At 38.4% G+C, this 16,628-nt stretch overlaps 1 protein-coding gene across 2 annotated transcripts in view; it reads left to right on the forward strand.

Annotated features, from left to right (window-relative positions):
• Positions 1 to 11,748, forward strand: part of rc3h2 (ring finger and CCCH-type domains 2) — a 29,165-nt gene extending 17,417 nt beyond the window's left edge. The window contains exons 9-19 of one of the 2 annotated variants that reach the window (XM_079804888.1): positions 1,752 to 1,864; positions 2,946 to 3,188; positions 3,781 to 3,941; positions 4,017 to 4,399; positions 6,172 to 6,336; positions 6,711 to 6,863; positions 8,346 to 8,559; positions 8,641 to 8,725; positions 9,643 to 9,820; positions 9,908 to 10,044; positions 10,814 to 11,748. In XM_079804888.1, the coding sequence (XP_079661014.1) occupies positions 1,752 to 1,864; positions 2,946 to 3,188; positions 3,781 to 3,941; positions 4,017 to 4,399; positions 6,172 to 6,336; positions 6,711 to 6,863; positions 8,346 to 8,559; positions 8,641 to 8,725; positions 9,643 to 9,820; positions 9,908 to 10,044; positions 10,814 to 10,934 (1,953 nt within the window). In that variant the 3' untranslated portion in view covers positions 10,935 to 11,748. The remainder of the gene's footprint in view (positions 1 to 1,751; positions 1,865 to 2,945; positions 3,189 to 3,780; positions 3,942 to 4,016; positions 4,400 to 6,171; positions 6,337 to 6,710; positions 6,864 to 8,345; positions 8,560 to 8,640; positions 8,726 to 9,642; positions 9,821 to 9,907; positions 10,045 to 10,813) is intronic. The other variant, XM_079804889.1, reaches the window with a different exon arrangement.
• The last annotated feature ends 4,880 nt before the right edge of the window (positions 11,749 to 16,628 follow it).

Genomic DNA, 16,628 nt, shown 5'->3' on the forward strand with positions numbered 1-16,628 from the left:
GGCAGGCAACGTAATTAATATTCATGATGAGGTGAGCCAGGGTTGCCAGGTTTTCACAACAAAACCCGCACAATTGCACAATCGCTTCAACCCGCGGATATGAAACACAGCCCGTGTCAACAGTGTTTAAGTAGCCCAATTCCGCGGGAAAACCACGGACCTGGCAACACTGGCTGTCACTCGCTTCCAGCGCTTCGCACACACATTGCACCAGAACCGTTTTCGGAACCGAAACTTAGGAATTTCGCACGGTTCTGGTATTTTTCAAAAATCAGTTTCGGTTCTGCATAAGAACCGGTTCTCGGTTCCCAACCCTAGCCGTGAATGAGCGTGAAAGTTGTCGTCTTCACCTCAACAGTCGATGGAAAGCAATCCGAAGGATCATGATATGAAATCATGTTCATAGATGAGTTGATGTATTAAAGTTTTATTAACGTTACTGTGGTATGAAGCAGGCGGGGCTGAGAGCCGCGGGAACGGAACGAGGCTGGTGGAGCGAATACTAGTGAGAGACACCTGCATGATACACCGATCTCGAGTCCCATGGAGGAGCCCTGGAGCTTTTATTATGCTTAAACGCCGCATTCGGCCACTGCTGCGCCTTTCGTTTTGTTGTTTATGTTTATTTTACAATTAAAGTTGTGTTTAACTTTTGCTACTTCCCACATCATTCTTCCCTAAACTTGAACTTTGTTACAGTAATATTTGACCACTTAAAATCACATTATTTTCTTTAATTTGGAAATCGCGGGTAACTTGGATATGACGGATTCATTTTAATCCAAAAATCTTAAATATTGTGCCTTTAAGTACAGCTTCCTGCAATACAAAAAGCTTTGAAATTATGTCAATTTAATCAGGAAATTCAAACATTAAATGTTGTTTAATGTAGCGGATGACAGATATACCTCTCATACCACTATCGTCTTCTGATCTTTACTTTAAGTAATCACAAAAAAGCATGAATGAACATCAGAGGTTTTGTTAAAAGATAACATGAAGCTTACCAAAATGTAATCATTTAGGTCTGTCAAAAATCAGAATCAGTTTTATTGCCAAGTACAGTGGATTTACATGTACAAGGAATTTGTTTTGGTATACAAGGGCTTTGAAATAGTAAGAAAACCAGGCATAAAAGAATAATATTAATAAAAGACATCTGTAAGGTAAGATAGTAAAGTGAAAGAGAAAGTTTGAAATGGGAAGCATAAATAAGAAACTATAAAGAAGAGAGAATTTTTTTTGTATAAATATAAACAAACAGTTAACTAGGATGTGCAAAAAGTAGGCCAGTGCAAATAATGTTATTAATATTTACTGTTTAACGTGTTAAAGATTGTATTATTTAATTAACACAGCTTTTCCCTTCCTGGCATCCTTTGTCTAGCGTTACAGTAAAAACTATTTCATGTATTGAATATATTTAGAAATGTATGTTCGTGTATAAATGTATTTCTGGGTCAAAGTGACTCCAAATGATGGAGAAGGTCACAAATGATCACAGCCGTGATATTCACATTAATTTAATAGCTCTATACTCATACAGTACGTCAACTATTGACCCATTTGTATCTATTTTTATTGCACCCAAGGCATTTTGAAAGAAACTTCTGACACAATTTTGATACTTAAATAAATGATACCCATTACGTTTCCTGAGCTATGAAAGAGCGATCTATAACCAATTTATTATTATTTTTGGCTGATCCTGAAACAGTTGTCTGAAACATTATACTGTTCTCTTTGTTCAGGCTCAACCCAACAGCAAGTACAAAACGAGTATGTGCAGGGACTTAAGGCAGCAGGGCGGCTGTCCGAGAGGGGCCAGTTGCACTTTTGCCCACACGCAGGAGGAGCTTGAGAAGTAAGAACACACACACACACACACACACACACTGGTTCTGGTTCACTATCTTTGTGGGGGCTCTCCATAGATAGATGAAATGTTTTTTATGTATATTCTGTATATTCTATCCCCTTACACTAACCCTACCCCTAAACCTACCCATCACAGAAAACTTTTTGCATCTTTACATTTTCAAAAAAACGTATTCTGTATGATTTATAAACTTTTTTCCTCATGGGGACCTCAATTTAGGTCCCCACGGTGACACAAGTCCTCATGAGTCGGTGTGCATTCAGGTCAAAGTCCCCACCGGGATAGAAAAACATGAACACACACACACACAGGTTTGTTTTGCTATCTAAGTGAGGACATTCCATAGGCGTAATGGTTTTTATACTGTACAAACTGTACATTCTATCCCCCTACACTACCCCTAAACCTACCCATCACTGGAAACATTCAGCATTTTTACATTTTTAATAAAACATTGTTTAGTATGTTTTTAAAGCAATTTTAAATATGAGGACATATAAAATGTCCTCATATTTCATGTTTACGTCGTAATACCAGTATAATACCCATGTCATTATACAAATTTGTGTCCTCATAAATCACAAAAACAAACATACAGACACACACACACGTTTTATGGGGATTTTCCATAGACATCATAATTTTTATACTGTACAAACTGTATATTCTATCCCCTAACCCTACCCCTAAACCTTCCCATAACAGAAAACATTCTGCATTTTTTACATTTTCAAAAGATATCACTTAGAATGATTTATAAGCTGTTTTCCTCATGGGGACCTAAAACATTTTGTCCCCATAATGTAGGGTTTACCTGGACCACACACACACACACACACAAGGTTGATGACCATATCCAGCCAGTCTCGTGTAATAATCCACAAAAAACACGGGCACACATGAACCTCCTCACCTTTTCCTCATTCTTATTCAAGCTCACCCACACAATCCCATTAACACAACAGCACACTTTGCAGAATTCTGGCATGACGGTTCCTGGATCTACCTTCCGTCCCTCCCTCCGTCCTTCCCTTACGCTCTCTCAACATCTTTCTGTTTCTTTTAGACACAGAATGAGGAATAGGAAAGCCAGTGGGGCGGTGAGGCCCTTCCTGTCAGTTCCAGCAGTTATGCCAAAAGCCAGCACCAAAGGAGTAATCCTAGGGTCAGAGGTGGGCATGGGAGGGCTGAAGAACCATGAGAAAGAGGATGCATCTCCCACTCAGCTCATTCCAAGAGGAGGAGACCACCAGGAAGACAAAATGCTTCCCAATGGTGCTAACGGACTGCCTGCGACCAACCTAGAACAGTAAGTGCGTTTTATTAACACTGTTTGCCAAGGCAAGCATCACTGTTACTAAAGCTCAAACTTATAGATTTGGACAAACTTTAGTGCTTAACTCCGGCAACATTTGTGCTACAGCCTTGAATGATGCCTCAAATCATTGTTGAGGAGAGGTGTGCTATTACTTTTCTGTGCGGTTGAACTTTTGTAATCAGCAATTGTTCATAAATCTGTCAAAATACAGAAGCTTTGAGGTCTTCCTGCAGTTTTCCACCTAAATATAAACTCTATGGTTTAATGTTTGAAAGCAATTAAGACAAAAAATTGTCTGTAGAATTATTGTTATTATAAATACTTATTTTTTATGTCACAATACAATCATATTAATCTAGTAATATATTTATTTATTGCTTTGTTTAATTATATAATTTAATATACTGAATGTGTTAACATGCTAAAGATGAAACGCATTCAAAATGTTTTAATTTTATTCATATGAAATTCTTAAAATGACTTAGCCAAATATGAATGTGACATTTCTCTCTACATTTAGATTCTCTAAATTGTATATCATTGTCCATCTTTGATTCTTATGGAAGCTGTTTTTTTCCCCCAGAAATCCCATCAGTCACAGCCAGTCCTCTGCGATAGCTTCGGTAATGTCTGTAGAGGAAAGTCTCCTCAAACACGGCCCTGTCCTCACGAGAGCTCATCCTGAGATTTACCACTCTCAGGACCAGAGAACATATGACCTGTCACCCTACCACCAACCTGCCAGTAAGCGACAAACCCTGTATCGCTCTTGTGGCATAATATCCATTACACTCACTCACTTCTGTTTTTCTTCCACAGTTCCTCCTCACAGGTCATGCAGCGCTCGCTTCCATCGTTCCAGCAACGTGCCCGAGTCCATGTTACCCCCTTCGATGGGCCCTCTATACCCCGATCAGCACCCCTCTAATCCTCCTCAAGACAGATTAGGCCCCGGCCCTTATGGGCCACCTTCTACCTATAACTCTTTGTCCCACACTCACGTACACGGGATGTACACCCCCGTCTACGACAGCAGACGAGCATGGAGGCCGCCGCTGTATCCCAGGGAGGGCGGGAGGAGTAACTCTCTACCTCCTGAGGTTTTTCATTCCGCCGTCTACCAGCCACCACTTCGGGAGCGCTATAACTCGCTGGACAGCCCATACTGCAGCACAGCGGAGCAGAGAGCGGCAATGCATAGGGCATGTTTCATTTTATCATGTCTTATAGGCAGTGTTGGGGGTAGTAATGCATTAGAAGTAACGTTAGTTACATAATCAGATTACTTTAAAACTTACAACAAAATATCTGACTTATTTTTTCAAATTAGTAACTCGAGTTACACCTCTCCTTGTGTGCCTTGTGTGTGCTGTTTGAACATACAAAGTTCTGTCATCAAACTCTAGATGGGGCAGGCTGATAGGTCCTTAACTAAATATGCTTGAAAGCACATCATTCTCTATGGGGCACAGCTGATTGGTTCCTGCTCTATCAGTAGCCAATGAGCTCTCTGCTCAACCTTCAAATACTTGTTCAGCATTTGCTGTAGCAGTTGCAGCGGCCTTTCAGAAACCCTCCACCATCCCCAGTTCCACCTGTATAGATCTGCCACGGGTAATTCATGTATGCTATTGTACAGCAGCGGCATGTCTTACTTGCTCACAGCAGTGTATTGGCGGTAGCCAAGTCCCGCCAAGACCAAACATATCAACATTGTCATATCCATAACCATGCCAAACACTCCGAGAGTTGTCATGACAGAAATTATGGTTATTGTAGTTCTAGACTAAATGTGAGCATGCATTTAATCATCTCACTTGCACAAAAATAGATTCAGTATTCTTCAAAATGAATAAAAACAGTGAAATGCAAATCAGAATATTATGCACACCTGCAGTAATTGAATATGTTTAATAACACAAATATACTTTATTTAATTAATCTGATTATTTAATCTGATTTATTTAATTAAAACTGACCTTTGATGATCAAATTCAACCATACGAATAAGTGACTTTAGATAAACCACCTGTTTTAATGTTTTTGTTGTATTGCTGAAGTAAGAGTTGAACTTTCTTCTACCCTATATATATATATATATATATATATATATATATATATATATATAGTTTTTTATTTTTAATATTTAGATTTTATTTTTATACTTTCAGTTTTTTTATTTTAGTTTAAGCTACAACTAATAGAAATGACAGAAGCACACAGCAAAATTACTAAAATTTTTTGCTAAAACTAAAAAGAAAACTGAAAAGCTGATTCAAATTATTAATAAAAACTATAATAGTATATAAATAATACTAAAATAACGCTTAACAAACAGTTAACAATAGCAGTGATACAGGATATTTAATTAATTATATTTGTGCACGTTCATGTCCCCTATTTTTACATTTATATTACCGTTACCATCATCTAATGCTCACTTAAAGTTAATCTTTGAAATCACAATCATTTAATAACATTATTAAATGTAATCTTAAGCAAATCTCGAAATTAACATCCATTTTCATACTGTTCATTATAATGTTGTGTTGCCTAAATTAATGCGTAACATTTAAAACTATATCTTTATAATTAGACATATAGTACAGAATTTTAATATTGGCCTTTTTTGATTGTGGGCTATAACATGAACATGGATGTGGTTTTGTGGCTTTGTGGCTTTGTGCATAATTGTCTGTGTGGACAAAAAAATGTGATTAAATGTAAATTCATGTTTGTCCATCCGCACAACATTAGCTCAATCAAAGGCATTATTTTGGGGTGTGTCTTCCTGTTTATCCAAGCAATTAAGACAAGGGAATATTTGAAACTTGATTATTATTATACGTCATAATTTGCATGCCACTGGTCGCTCCGAAATGACACCTTTCACTTTTAAATGTAAAATAGGTGATTATGCTGTTTCATCATGAGAATAGCGAAGTTAAAATCTTATGTTCTGTCTTTTGTTTAGGACACATATGCCCGTGTTCCTCTTGGCTATGAGGAACTCTATCGCCACAAACAGGAACAGTGGGTACATCATCACAGCAACATGAACAGGCCCTCCCAGTCCTCTCCGGTCTTCACTGTGGATGTGTGTCCAGAGGTACGGCCCAGTGATATGGTGTTTTTAGAGGTGTGTATCCTGGGAAAACTACACCACATGTCTGCACCATGCTAAAATGGTGTTAAATAAGATTTGTTGCTTCTTCGAATAATAACTTTGGCACTAAAGCTGCAGTCGCCCTTCTGAGGTGTGTTAAGCTATTTTAAGTGGGTCTGTTGCTCAGCAACTGATAAATCCAAAGCAAGAAGCAGTTCTGTCCTGAAAATTGTGTGTGCGCCCAAGCGCTTTGAAACGCATGAACTCTCAGAGAAAGATTTGGCACTATGGAGGCTGAGTCACTTTGCATTGTTTCTTTCCACCCCCATTTTTTTAATCTGGCAGCCTGTTGCACACGGGTGGGTGGGAGATAGAATGTTGTCATCTCTCTCTTTCTCCTCCTTTAGCATACTGAGGGTGTAGGTGGTGGGCGTATGACTTGTAAGTGTCATGGTGGAGAAGAGAGTCTTGCCCACTACTCGCCCTGGTCGTGCAGCACCATCAGCCCATTTGAGTCAGAACCCCACCATTTGTCAACCCACTCCTGTTCCAAACAACTAGTAAGTGGTCGCTTTAGAACACATTACTTTTAGATTTGCTTACTCAATAACACACTTCTGTTGTTTCCTTTAAAATGCATCAAAATGAATATGAAACATGTATGAGTGGAGTCACTTCAGATCACATTCACACTAATATACTTTTAAATGTGCTTATTCTTTAACAATGTGAATGAACATGCTGAGGGTATAAGTGGAGTCACTTTAGATTCACTCTGATTCACTTTTAAATTTGGTTACCATACAACACGTTACTATTAATTCTCTCAAACTGAATTAAAAATGAATGTGTAGAGAGTACAACTGGAGTCACTTCAGATTGCATTCACACTGATTCATTCTTAAATCAGCTTACTCAGTAACACTTTCCTATTGTTTCCATCAAACTGAATCAACATAAATGTGTGGCATAAGTGGAGTCACTTCAGATCGCATTCACACTGATTCAATTTGCTTACCATATAACACATTACTATTAATTTTCCCAAGCTAAATTAAAAATGAACATGTCCTGTAGCAGGTACTATAGATAATATTCACATTGCTTTATTTCTACTTACTTACTCTACAACTTTTGACTTTTGATGAACCCAATCTGAAAAAAAAAATGCTTAGCAGATACAAATGGAGTCACTTAAAATATCCTTCACACTATTATACTCTCAAATGTCTTACCCAGTTCATTAAATGTGTAGCAAGTGTAAGTGGAGTCACTTCAGATCACATTCACACTGATTAAATCTTAAATTGGCTTACTCAGTTACACATTTCTGTTAATTCCCTCAAACTGAATTAAAATACTATAAATGTGTAACAGGTGTAAATGGAGTCACTTCAGATCACATTTGCACTGATTTACACTTAAACATGCTTACTATATAACACATTTAAATATCCTCAAACTGAATTAAAATGAATGTGAAAAAGACACAAGTGGAGTCACTTAACATCACATTCACACTGAATTAAAAATGAATGTGTAGCAGATATAAATGTCACTGCACATCGCACTGAATCACTCTTTGTTTACTCTGCAACACATTTCTGTTGATTCACTTAAACTGATTTAGAAATGAATGTGCAGCAGGTAAATTTACACATTTATACAAAGTGACATACAGTACATTACATTCAGGGTTTACATTTTGTCATGCCTTCCCTGGGAATTGAGTCATTTCAGATCACATTCAGACTGATTTTCAACCAATCCAAATGAATGCATATATGTAGAAGTGGAGTTACTTCACTGTAATGTGAGAGGGACTGTAATGCAGATTAATCTAAAATGGTCACTTTTCAGGACTACGAATACCCTTTTGTAAAAGTAAATAACATATTTCACATTTTTGTTGTGATAATTGTAAATAAATGGTCAGTTTAGAAATGACTTCTATATCATGACCAGTTGCACTACACAAAGCAGTGCTTCATAAATGTGATTGTGATATGGCTTCTAAAGGATTTCCTAATATCTGTCCTCAGGACGGGGAGAGTGGTGGCAAACGGTGGCTGCACATGTTCGAACCCTACAGGCGTCTAAAAGACGAAGATCCCATCATTCCTTTTGGAGAGGGGCCCATCATCTCTAAATGGGGAGCCATCTCCCGGGCTTCCCGCACTGGCTTTCACACCACTGACCCAGTCCAGGCCACTGCATCGCAGAGGTGCGCCGGCACCACATCAATCAACTTCAGAGGTTCGTTTTTTTGGCCCGCTATGCTTTTGACTCTGAATTTATTTGGCTCTGAGAGTGATTTGTGTTCTCTTCTCTTTACAGACTATGGCTGTCATATTGGTCACAGTGACCTCAGATGGGGCCCACGTGGTTCTGATTCCTCTAGTCACTCCAGCTTTCTAGAGAGGTACCATTTCAAAATGAGACATGAAACTAAAAATCCCATAGATTTGCATTGAAGGAGGCACCTGAGCCATATTTAGAGACCCGAGCCATATCATAGAGACTTGGGGTGGGTTCGTTTGACTTGGTCTAGTAAACAACCACCATAGCAATGTCACGCATGTATTATTAGTGTCATTTGTACATTCATTTTTCTGGATTGTCAGGAACATTGTACAAGTAGTCTTCACAGTGTTTCCCAGTCTTCAACCCCACCCCACCCCGCCGTAGTCGTCTCGCTGTCCTCTGTACCATTCTAAAAATAGAGCAGCAGCCGGAACATAGCTCCTCTTGTTTGTGTTTGCACTTATACACAGCAATGAGAGTCTCCTTAACACACACAAGTCCTTATCCGCCTGCTACAATTCATGTACAAATCTCTTAAATAAGACCATGTATAATCTGGGTTATGTATAATAGTTTTAAATTAATTTTGTTTGTCATCTTAAAGGGGCCATATTGTAGCATTTTATTTTTTATAATGTTAGTCAATGTGTCTTGCACCACTGATACTATGTAAAAAGTATGGTAACCCATGTTTAACCCATCCAAGTTAGTGCACACACATTAGGAGAAGTGAGTAGTTAACACACACACACACACTGCAAACTGTGGATACATGCAAAATGAATAGATGAATCTACCTTTCATTTCAAATGAAAAAAAATCCTGTTTTCCTCCGATATGTCCTCTAATAATTTAACATTGTTTTTTGGTGTCAATGATGATTACTCATAGGGCAGATTCTGAGTGGGAGAACACCTCTCACCTGATCTCAAAATTGAGTTTCTAGTCTGAGAACACCAAACAACAGAGCCGACTGCATTTGTATTCTTAAGTGTAGGTATGTTTCAGAGCTCAGTGTGTGTCTGTGTTTTTCAGTGATCAGCTAGCTGTGTCCGGGCTGCATGTAAGACGTAATTCCTTCAGCAGCGGGTCAAAGCATTGCACAGATCTGCTGGAGAAGGATGGAACAGAAAGTGAGCCTGACAGAGACATCGAGCTGGAGTTGTCCGCGCTGGACATGGAGGATACAGAGACACAGGACGGCAACTCTGAGGTAACATTTAGACTCAGTCTTGAAAGCCTACATTGCATTTGGTTGTTTTTGTGTTGTATAGTGTTTAATTGCTTGTATAATCTGAAGGATTCAGTCGAAATGCAAAGCCGCTCCCAGAACAACCACCTCTCCACAGTCTTCGGTGATCCAGCATCCAGTTCTCAGTTGGAAAACAACCTGCCTGACAGAATGGACACCCACCTCATGAAGAAGATGGCATTCAGGTAAGCAAAGCTTTGTTGACTGCACACAAATCTGATTCGGTTTTCAAATCCCTATTTTTAGGGCTGACTGTTTGCTTGTCATTTTGCAAATGATGAAATCAAATCAGTTTGACTGTAGTCAATATCCAGTGCATCTACATTGGTTGCTGTAGTAGTGATGAGCATCTGCACAATGTCAGGATTCTTTCTCATACAACAACTCTCAGCGCTGTCAGTATGGAAAGAGAGGATGGTAAATTGGAAATTTGTTCTCATATGAATGCAATCTAACTGCTGAACAAAAGTGACATACTGACTCTGTCACTCATTCAATACATAGTGTAATTTAAATAGTATGGTATTTATAGTTTGGATTCGTTTTGGGGTCACGAAAGAGTATTTTATCATCACTTTTTCCCAGTTATGTTTTTTATTTGATGTGGCGGGCTGATAAACATTGCAAACATATTCAAAATTTCAAATCAAATCTTACACCACACATGAACGTGTTTTGAAGCAACTGTGCACAGATTAATGATCTGTCTCATTTGGACAACTTTAAAGGCAATTTTCTAAATATTTAGATTTTTTTGCACCCTCAGATTCCAGATTTTCGAATAGTTGTATCTCGGCCAAATATTGCCCTATCCTAACAAACCATACATCAATGGAAAGCTTATTTATTTGACAACCTTTGACATCAACAACAAATGATCATAGGAATCATTTTCTCTTCCCTTTTAATAGTTGATACATTTATTTAAGTTAATGGTGACTTGTGACATTACAGAAAGACCCTCTCTCCTGGAGGCCTCAATATGGGGAAGATGCCGATGAGGACGTGCTCGCCCAGGCCCGGAGACCCCCCGCTACCCAGTCCAGGACCTGAGATGCTGCTAAACGGGAACTGAGGCGGCTGAACACATCAGCCCTCCTTATGTTCTAATTCCATGGGGTCATGCCAAGAATCCACCATCCTCCTTAGGTAGAAGGTAGAGTTGCCCTTATAGGAGTCAATCGAGGCAGCAAGACGCAGCCGAAAGCCTTCTGTATTCATGTGTTCTCTTCATAAGAGCTAGCTATGCCCTGTAATTGTAATCACTCATCATCTGTTCAGAGTCAGTTTGTTTTTTCTTAATCACTGCTTGTGGATGAATGTTCACTTTGAGTCACAACTCCACCTCAGGTAACTCTTGATGTCAGCCAATCTGAACCCTCTCCAAGCCAGGAAACCAATTATCCATGTCCCGTAACTCTTTACAGAAGTGACGGTTCTCACTAGCTTTTAGCTCACTGAGGAAACCATAATCTACTGTATAAAAACTATATAGTGGGCTCTTCCAGTATATATCAAGAATAACCAAGGTGCTTGGAATCAATATACTTGCATTATTATTAATATTATTGCAGTGTTAGCCACTGAAATGTTATGTGCATGAATTATTTGTTGGGCATCATTGTTTGAAACAACCATTCATTGATCATTGTTTAAATGTATGTGGATTGTGGTATAGGTCTGATATCTCTAAGAGACATTTCATAGACAGTCAATCAATATTTTGTACAATTACTAAAAAGAAACAGTTCACCCAAAACGAACTGTCATCATTTACTCACCTTTATGTCGTTCCAAACCTGTATGATACAAATAATGTATTTTTCATAAAATTAAAGTAAATGGATACTGGAGCTTCAAAAATGCACCATAAACAAATAGTTAAAGTGGCCCACATGACTTGTGCGCTATTTTATGATGCCATACGATAGTTTTGTGTGAGGAAATTAAGTTAATCACTGAAAATCTTCCCCTTCGCTTGAGCTCTCAATTTTCAGGTGATATTTTACATTCAAATACAGTGCATCAAGATGTTTCTCACCAGCTTTAACAGTGTCGATTGGTCATGAAAACTCAAGATTTGAGAACTATGGCGGGGAAAAAAAACACTTTGCAGTGTTGTAGTCTAGATCGGCTTATTTGAGTTCGACTCCAGGCCGAGACCTGAGTAGGCTGAGTCTGTGTCAAGAGCAAGACTAGAAGAGGCTAGAGGTTTAGTCAAGACAGAGACCAGAAGAGATTCAAGTCTGAGTCAAGACCCACACCACAAAAGGGTCAAGTCCGAGTCAAGACCGAGAACAGAAGAGGGATGAGTCCCGAGTCAAGACTGAGACCAGAAGATGCGTGAATCCAAGATAAGACAGAGACCAGAGAAGGCTAGGGATTGAGTCAAGACCAATACTAGAAAAGGGTTGAGCACAAATCAAGACTGAGACCAGAAGAGTGTCTAGTCTGAGTCAAGACTGAGTCCGGAAGAGGGTCATGTCTGAGTCAAAACAGAGACCAGAGAGGGCTAGAGATTGAGTCAAGACCAAGACTAGAAGAGGGTTGAGCACAAGGCAAAACTGAGACCAGAAGAGCGTTGAGTCTGAGTAAAGAATGAGACCAGAGAAGGCTAGAGATTGAGTCAAGACCAGGACTAGAAGAGACTAGAGCTTGAATCAAGACGAAGTCTAGAAAAGAAAAGGGTTGAGTCTGAGTCAAGACTGAGACCAGAAGAGGCAAGAGTTTGATTAAAGACAGAGACCACAAAAGGGACGAGTCTGAGTTAAGACTGAGATCAGAAGAGGCTTGAGTCTGAGTCAAGACTGAGACCGCAAAAGGGACGAGTATGATTTAAGACTGAGGTCAGAAGAGGCTCAAGTCTAAGTCAAGACAGAGACTACAAATGGGATGAGTCCGAGTCAAGACTGAGATCAGAAGAAGCTCAAGTCTAAATCAAGACAGAGACTACAAATGGGATTAGTCCGAGTCAAGACTGAGATCAGAAGAGGCTCAAGTCTAAGTCAAGACAGAGACTACAAATGGGATGAGTCTGAGTCAAGACTGAGATCAGAAGAGGCTCAAGTCAGAGTCAAGAGAGAGACAAGTAGAGGGTTGAGTCTCAGTCAAGACAAAGACCAAAAAATGGACAAGCCTGAGTCAAGACAGAGACCAAAGAGTCTTGAGTCTGAGTCAAGACCATAGACTGTAAAAAAAGATAGACAGTGGACCTTCACTCTCTTCCATTGTAGAAAAGTGAATCCACCAATGTCCCAATATGGAGCTGACAACTTGTGCTGATTCGGGACCCGAGTCTGTGCACTAGTGATTGTGAAGTGGAGTCATGGTATCAAGGTCCCACCCACACTCCCACAGAATTGGTTTGTACAGTTTAATGCAGAACAACTCATAACTCATCGTTGATGCCTCAGTGACTACTTAGCTCAGAGAAGCTGTCGATCTCAGCTGTCAATCATGACGTCACACTCCTGGTTTTATAGCATCAAATAACTAACTAAAACCACAGTTATAAAAATTTAAAAAAGTACATATACGTCATAAAAACTACCTAAAATGACAGAAACCATCTTTGGAAAAATGTATTTGAAGTGTAATTTGATTGTTTAGATCAGGGGTGTCCAACCATGCTCCTGGAGAGCTACTGTCCAGCAGATTTCAGTTCCAACCCTGCTCCAACACACCTGTCTGTAATTATCTAGCACCCTGAACACCATGATTAGCTGGTTCAGGTGTGTTTGATTGAGGTTGGAGCTAAAATCTGCAGGGTGGTAGCTCTCCAGGACCAGGGTTGGACACCCCTGGTTTAGATTGTCAAGACAGAGATCAGAAGAGGCTTGAATCTGAGTAAAGACCAAGAACAGAACAGGCTCATGTTAGAGTCAAGACAGTGGGTTGAGTCCAATTCAAGACTGAAAATATGGTCTTGGACCCGGACTCAAGTCTTGAGTACTATAATGCTTAATTTTGATCATTTTTGGGTGAACTGTTCCTTTAATAGCTACAAGAAACAAATAGCACAATAGAATTTTAGAGTTCAGTCTCATTTGAGGATGTGGGATTGTGTTTAGTGTGTATGAAACGCTGATTACAGTGACAGTTCCTGTTCGTTGTTCACATTGGTCCAAAGGTCCCCTCATTTTCATTACTTCTGTTTCTGTTTCTTGTACGTTGCTTTTGTATTTTCAGTTTAAATAATACAGACGATTAGATACAATTTTTAGTTAAAATTTTCCACCAAAATTCCTGTTTCCTTTATTTTATTACAAAACATTGCTAACTTCCATGAAGTTGTTGTTGGAATATTTTGTATCCGTTTTTAATTGTTTGTTCTGCATTTTGAAAGTACTATCAACCCTACAGTATCTATACACCATCACATGTTTTTCAGGATTATTTCCTGCTTGATAAACATCAAAAATACTCATGATAACAAGAATGCTGGTGTTTTAATCTAGTTTTGTGCACTGTAGTGCTCCTGAAAGGTGATGAAAACCTCTCCTATATAAAACCATTTATTTGATTCAGTATCTTATTTATAACGGGATTGTTTTTTGTTTAATGTTCTTCTCCGGTCACTGACTTCTCCTTTGTTAAATGGATTGCCTGGACCAGTTAAGTGTACGTGTATGAATATTTTGTGTATGAATGTGCACATGTCTTTGTTAAGCCTGAACAAAATATGAATATGAATGCTTTATCACTTAAGACTGTTAATCACGGTTTTACTTATGTGGTATATTAGTGTTTTTCCACTGAAATGAGTAATGAGGAGTGAAATCTTCCTGGTCATTAAAGGAAGGCTCATTTTGCCTCCTGCAGTCAAAGTGTTTTTCAACAGGGGAAGATATTTTTTTGCAAAATGCTGATATACGCAGAAATGTGTTCATTTTCAGTGGACGAGTCCTAGTGTGTGCAAGCTCAACATCTTGTTGATTTAGTGTACATGAAGAGAATTTTGCCTCTATTTTGGGTTTATTTTTTATGTTCGGCCTCATCTGATATGAGGGTTTCAAAAAATGGCGCTGGGTTGGTAACGATATGAGTTACCATTTTAATTTCCTCGCTAGCTGTCAAAAATATAACGCAGCAAAGCCTTATTAGTACATGTTTGACTCGTTTATCTGCCCAGCTCAGCCCTGTATCTATCATGCATGCTGACTTTGGCAAAGAGTTTCTTTGGCAAAGGAAGTATGATTGTGTAGTTGTGTCACACAACACCCCAGCGCTGTGAGTGTCCTGCACTGTATCTTACATTTAACTCACTTCCTATAGCGCTTACTGTCTGCTCTTATGGATTAATATCAGGATTATGATTGTTATTGTTTTATATTCATAGTTCTGTAGGTTTTTTTCCCTTTGGAAATGTCATTTTTGTTTGCATTTAAATTTTAAAAATTTGCTTAGCTGTAATAATGGGTCAGGACGTGTTTGGTTGTGATGATGCTTGTTTTTGTCCTGTGTGCAACTGCAAAAACAAACTGATGTGTTGGATATTTTTACGTCTGTATTAGACATTTTCTTTGCAAATCTATTGTTCGATTCAATTGTAAATGAATAGAAGATGGGCATCCGTCATTTTATACAACCAGAGCCATCATTAGATGGACATACTGCACATTTTTATGATGTATAATCAGATATATGAGGCTATTTATGGTCACAGAGAGAAAGATTCTAAAAGTCAGGAATATCTTTTGATGAAATAATAGTAAAGATTATTTATATTGCATTTGTTTCTTTTTAAATACCACCGGGCAAGGATTTCCTATTTGCTTGTGGCAATGCAAGAAAGAATATATAGAAATGTAGCCAACGCACAGTCGATTCTTACTGTTTTGGTTGTTTGTTTGTTATTGCTCTTGTATCTTGGCTAAGCTTTGCTCTGATATGTAGGGCAAGCTGGTGAGATGAATCTAAAGGTCATGACATGTAGTTGCATGCCAAGAAGATAATAAACAGTTACATCATCACTTGTGAGTGTTCAAACTCTTTCTTTCTGCGAGGATGCAGTTTTATGAATAAGCATGACATCTGCTGGTGTGCTACGTATATGACATGTGACGGTTGGACTCTTGACTGCAATATCCTCACCTGGACAAACTGAAATAGTCATTATTTAAAGGCAAGCTCACAAAAAATGTATTGCTATTATGTGTGGTGTGAAAATGACAAGGTGTCACAATGCTCAGAACTTTACAATAGATAGTTGTAGTTTATAGTGATGAAAAAAAAAATCTGGTTGATTATGAAAGTAAAATCAAAGCTTCCTGTTATGAAACCAAACAAATGGCAGAGTAACTTCTCTTAAAGAGAATATATTACTATTTTTACACTTTAAATATCTAATGAATAGTGTTATATTACATTTAACAAATAATATCAATTTAAGTTCAGTAGGAAATGCATTGTTCAACACTTCCTATATCTGCAGTATCCATGTAGGCTATTTTATAACACAAGATATAGGTTTTCTGAATGGATGTTTTATGACCAAAATGTATGCTACTTTTTCCAAAATGTAGGTTACTTGTACAACTGTTTGTGACATATTGGCTATGTTTAGAATAACATTCTAGGCAACTCTTTTGTTTCTGCAGTATGAAAACTGCATATACAAATTTTCTGCTACTACGATTGCTGCAGCAAAGCAAACTGCATGCAAACCTGTATCCCACAATGCAACGTGCTCAATTTGCATTTGATATCAGCTTTGATTTTAGCCAATCATTTTTTTTTTTTTTACTCGTTGCTTCAAATGTTTCGAAGT

Source organism: Gobio gobio (assembly GCF_949357685.1).
Source record: "Gobio gobio genome assembly, chromosome: 22".
Lineage (NCBI taxonomy): Eukaryota > Metazoa > Chordata > Actinopteri > Cypriniformes > Gobionidae > Gobio > Gobio gobio.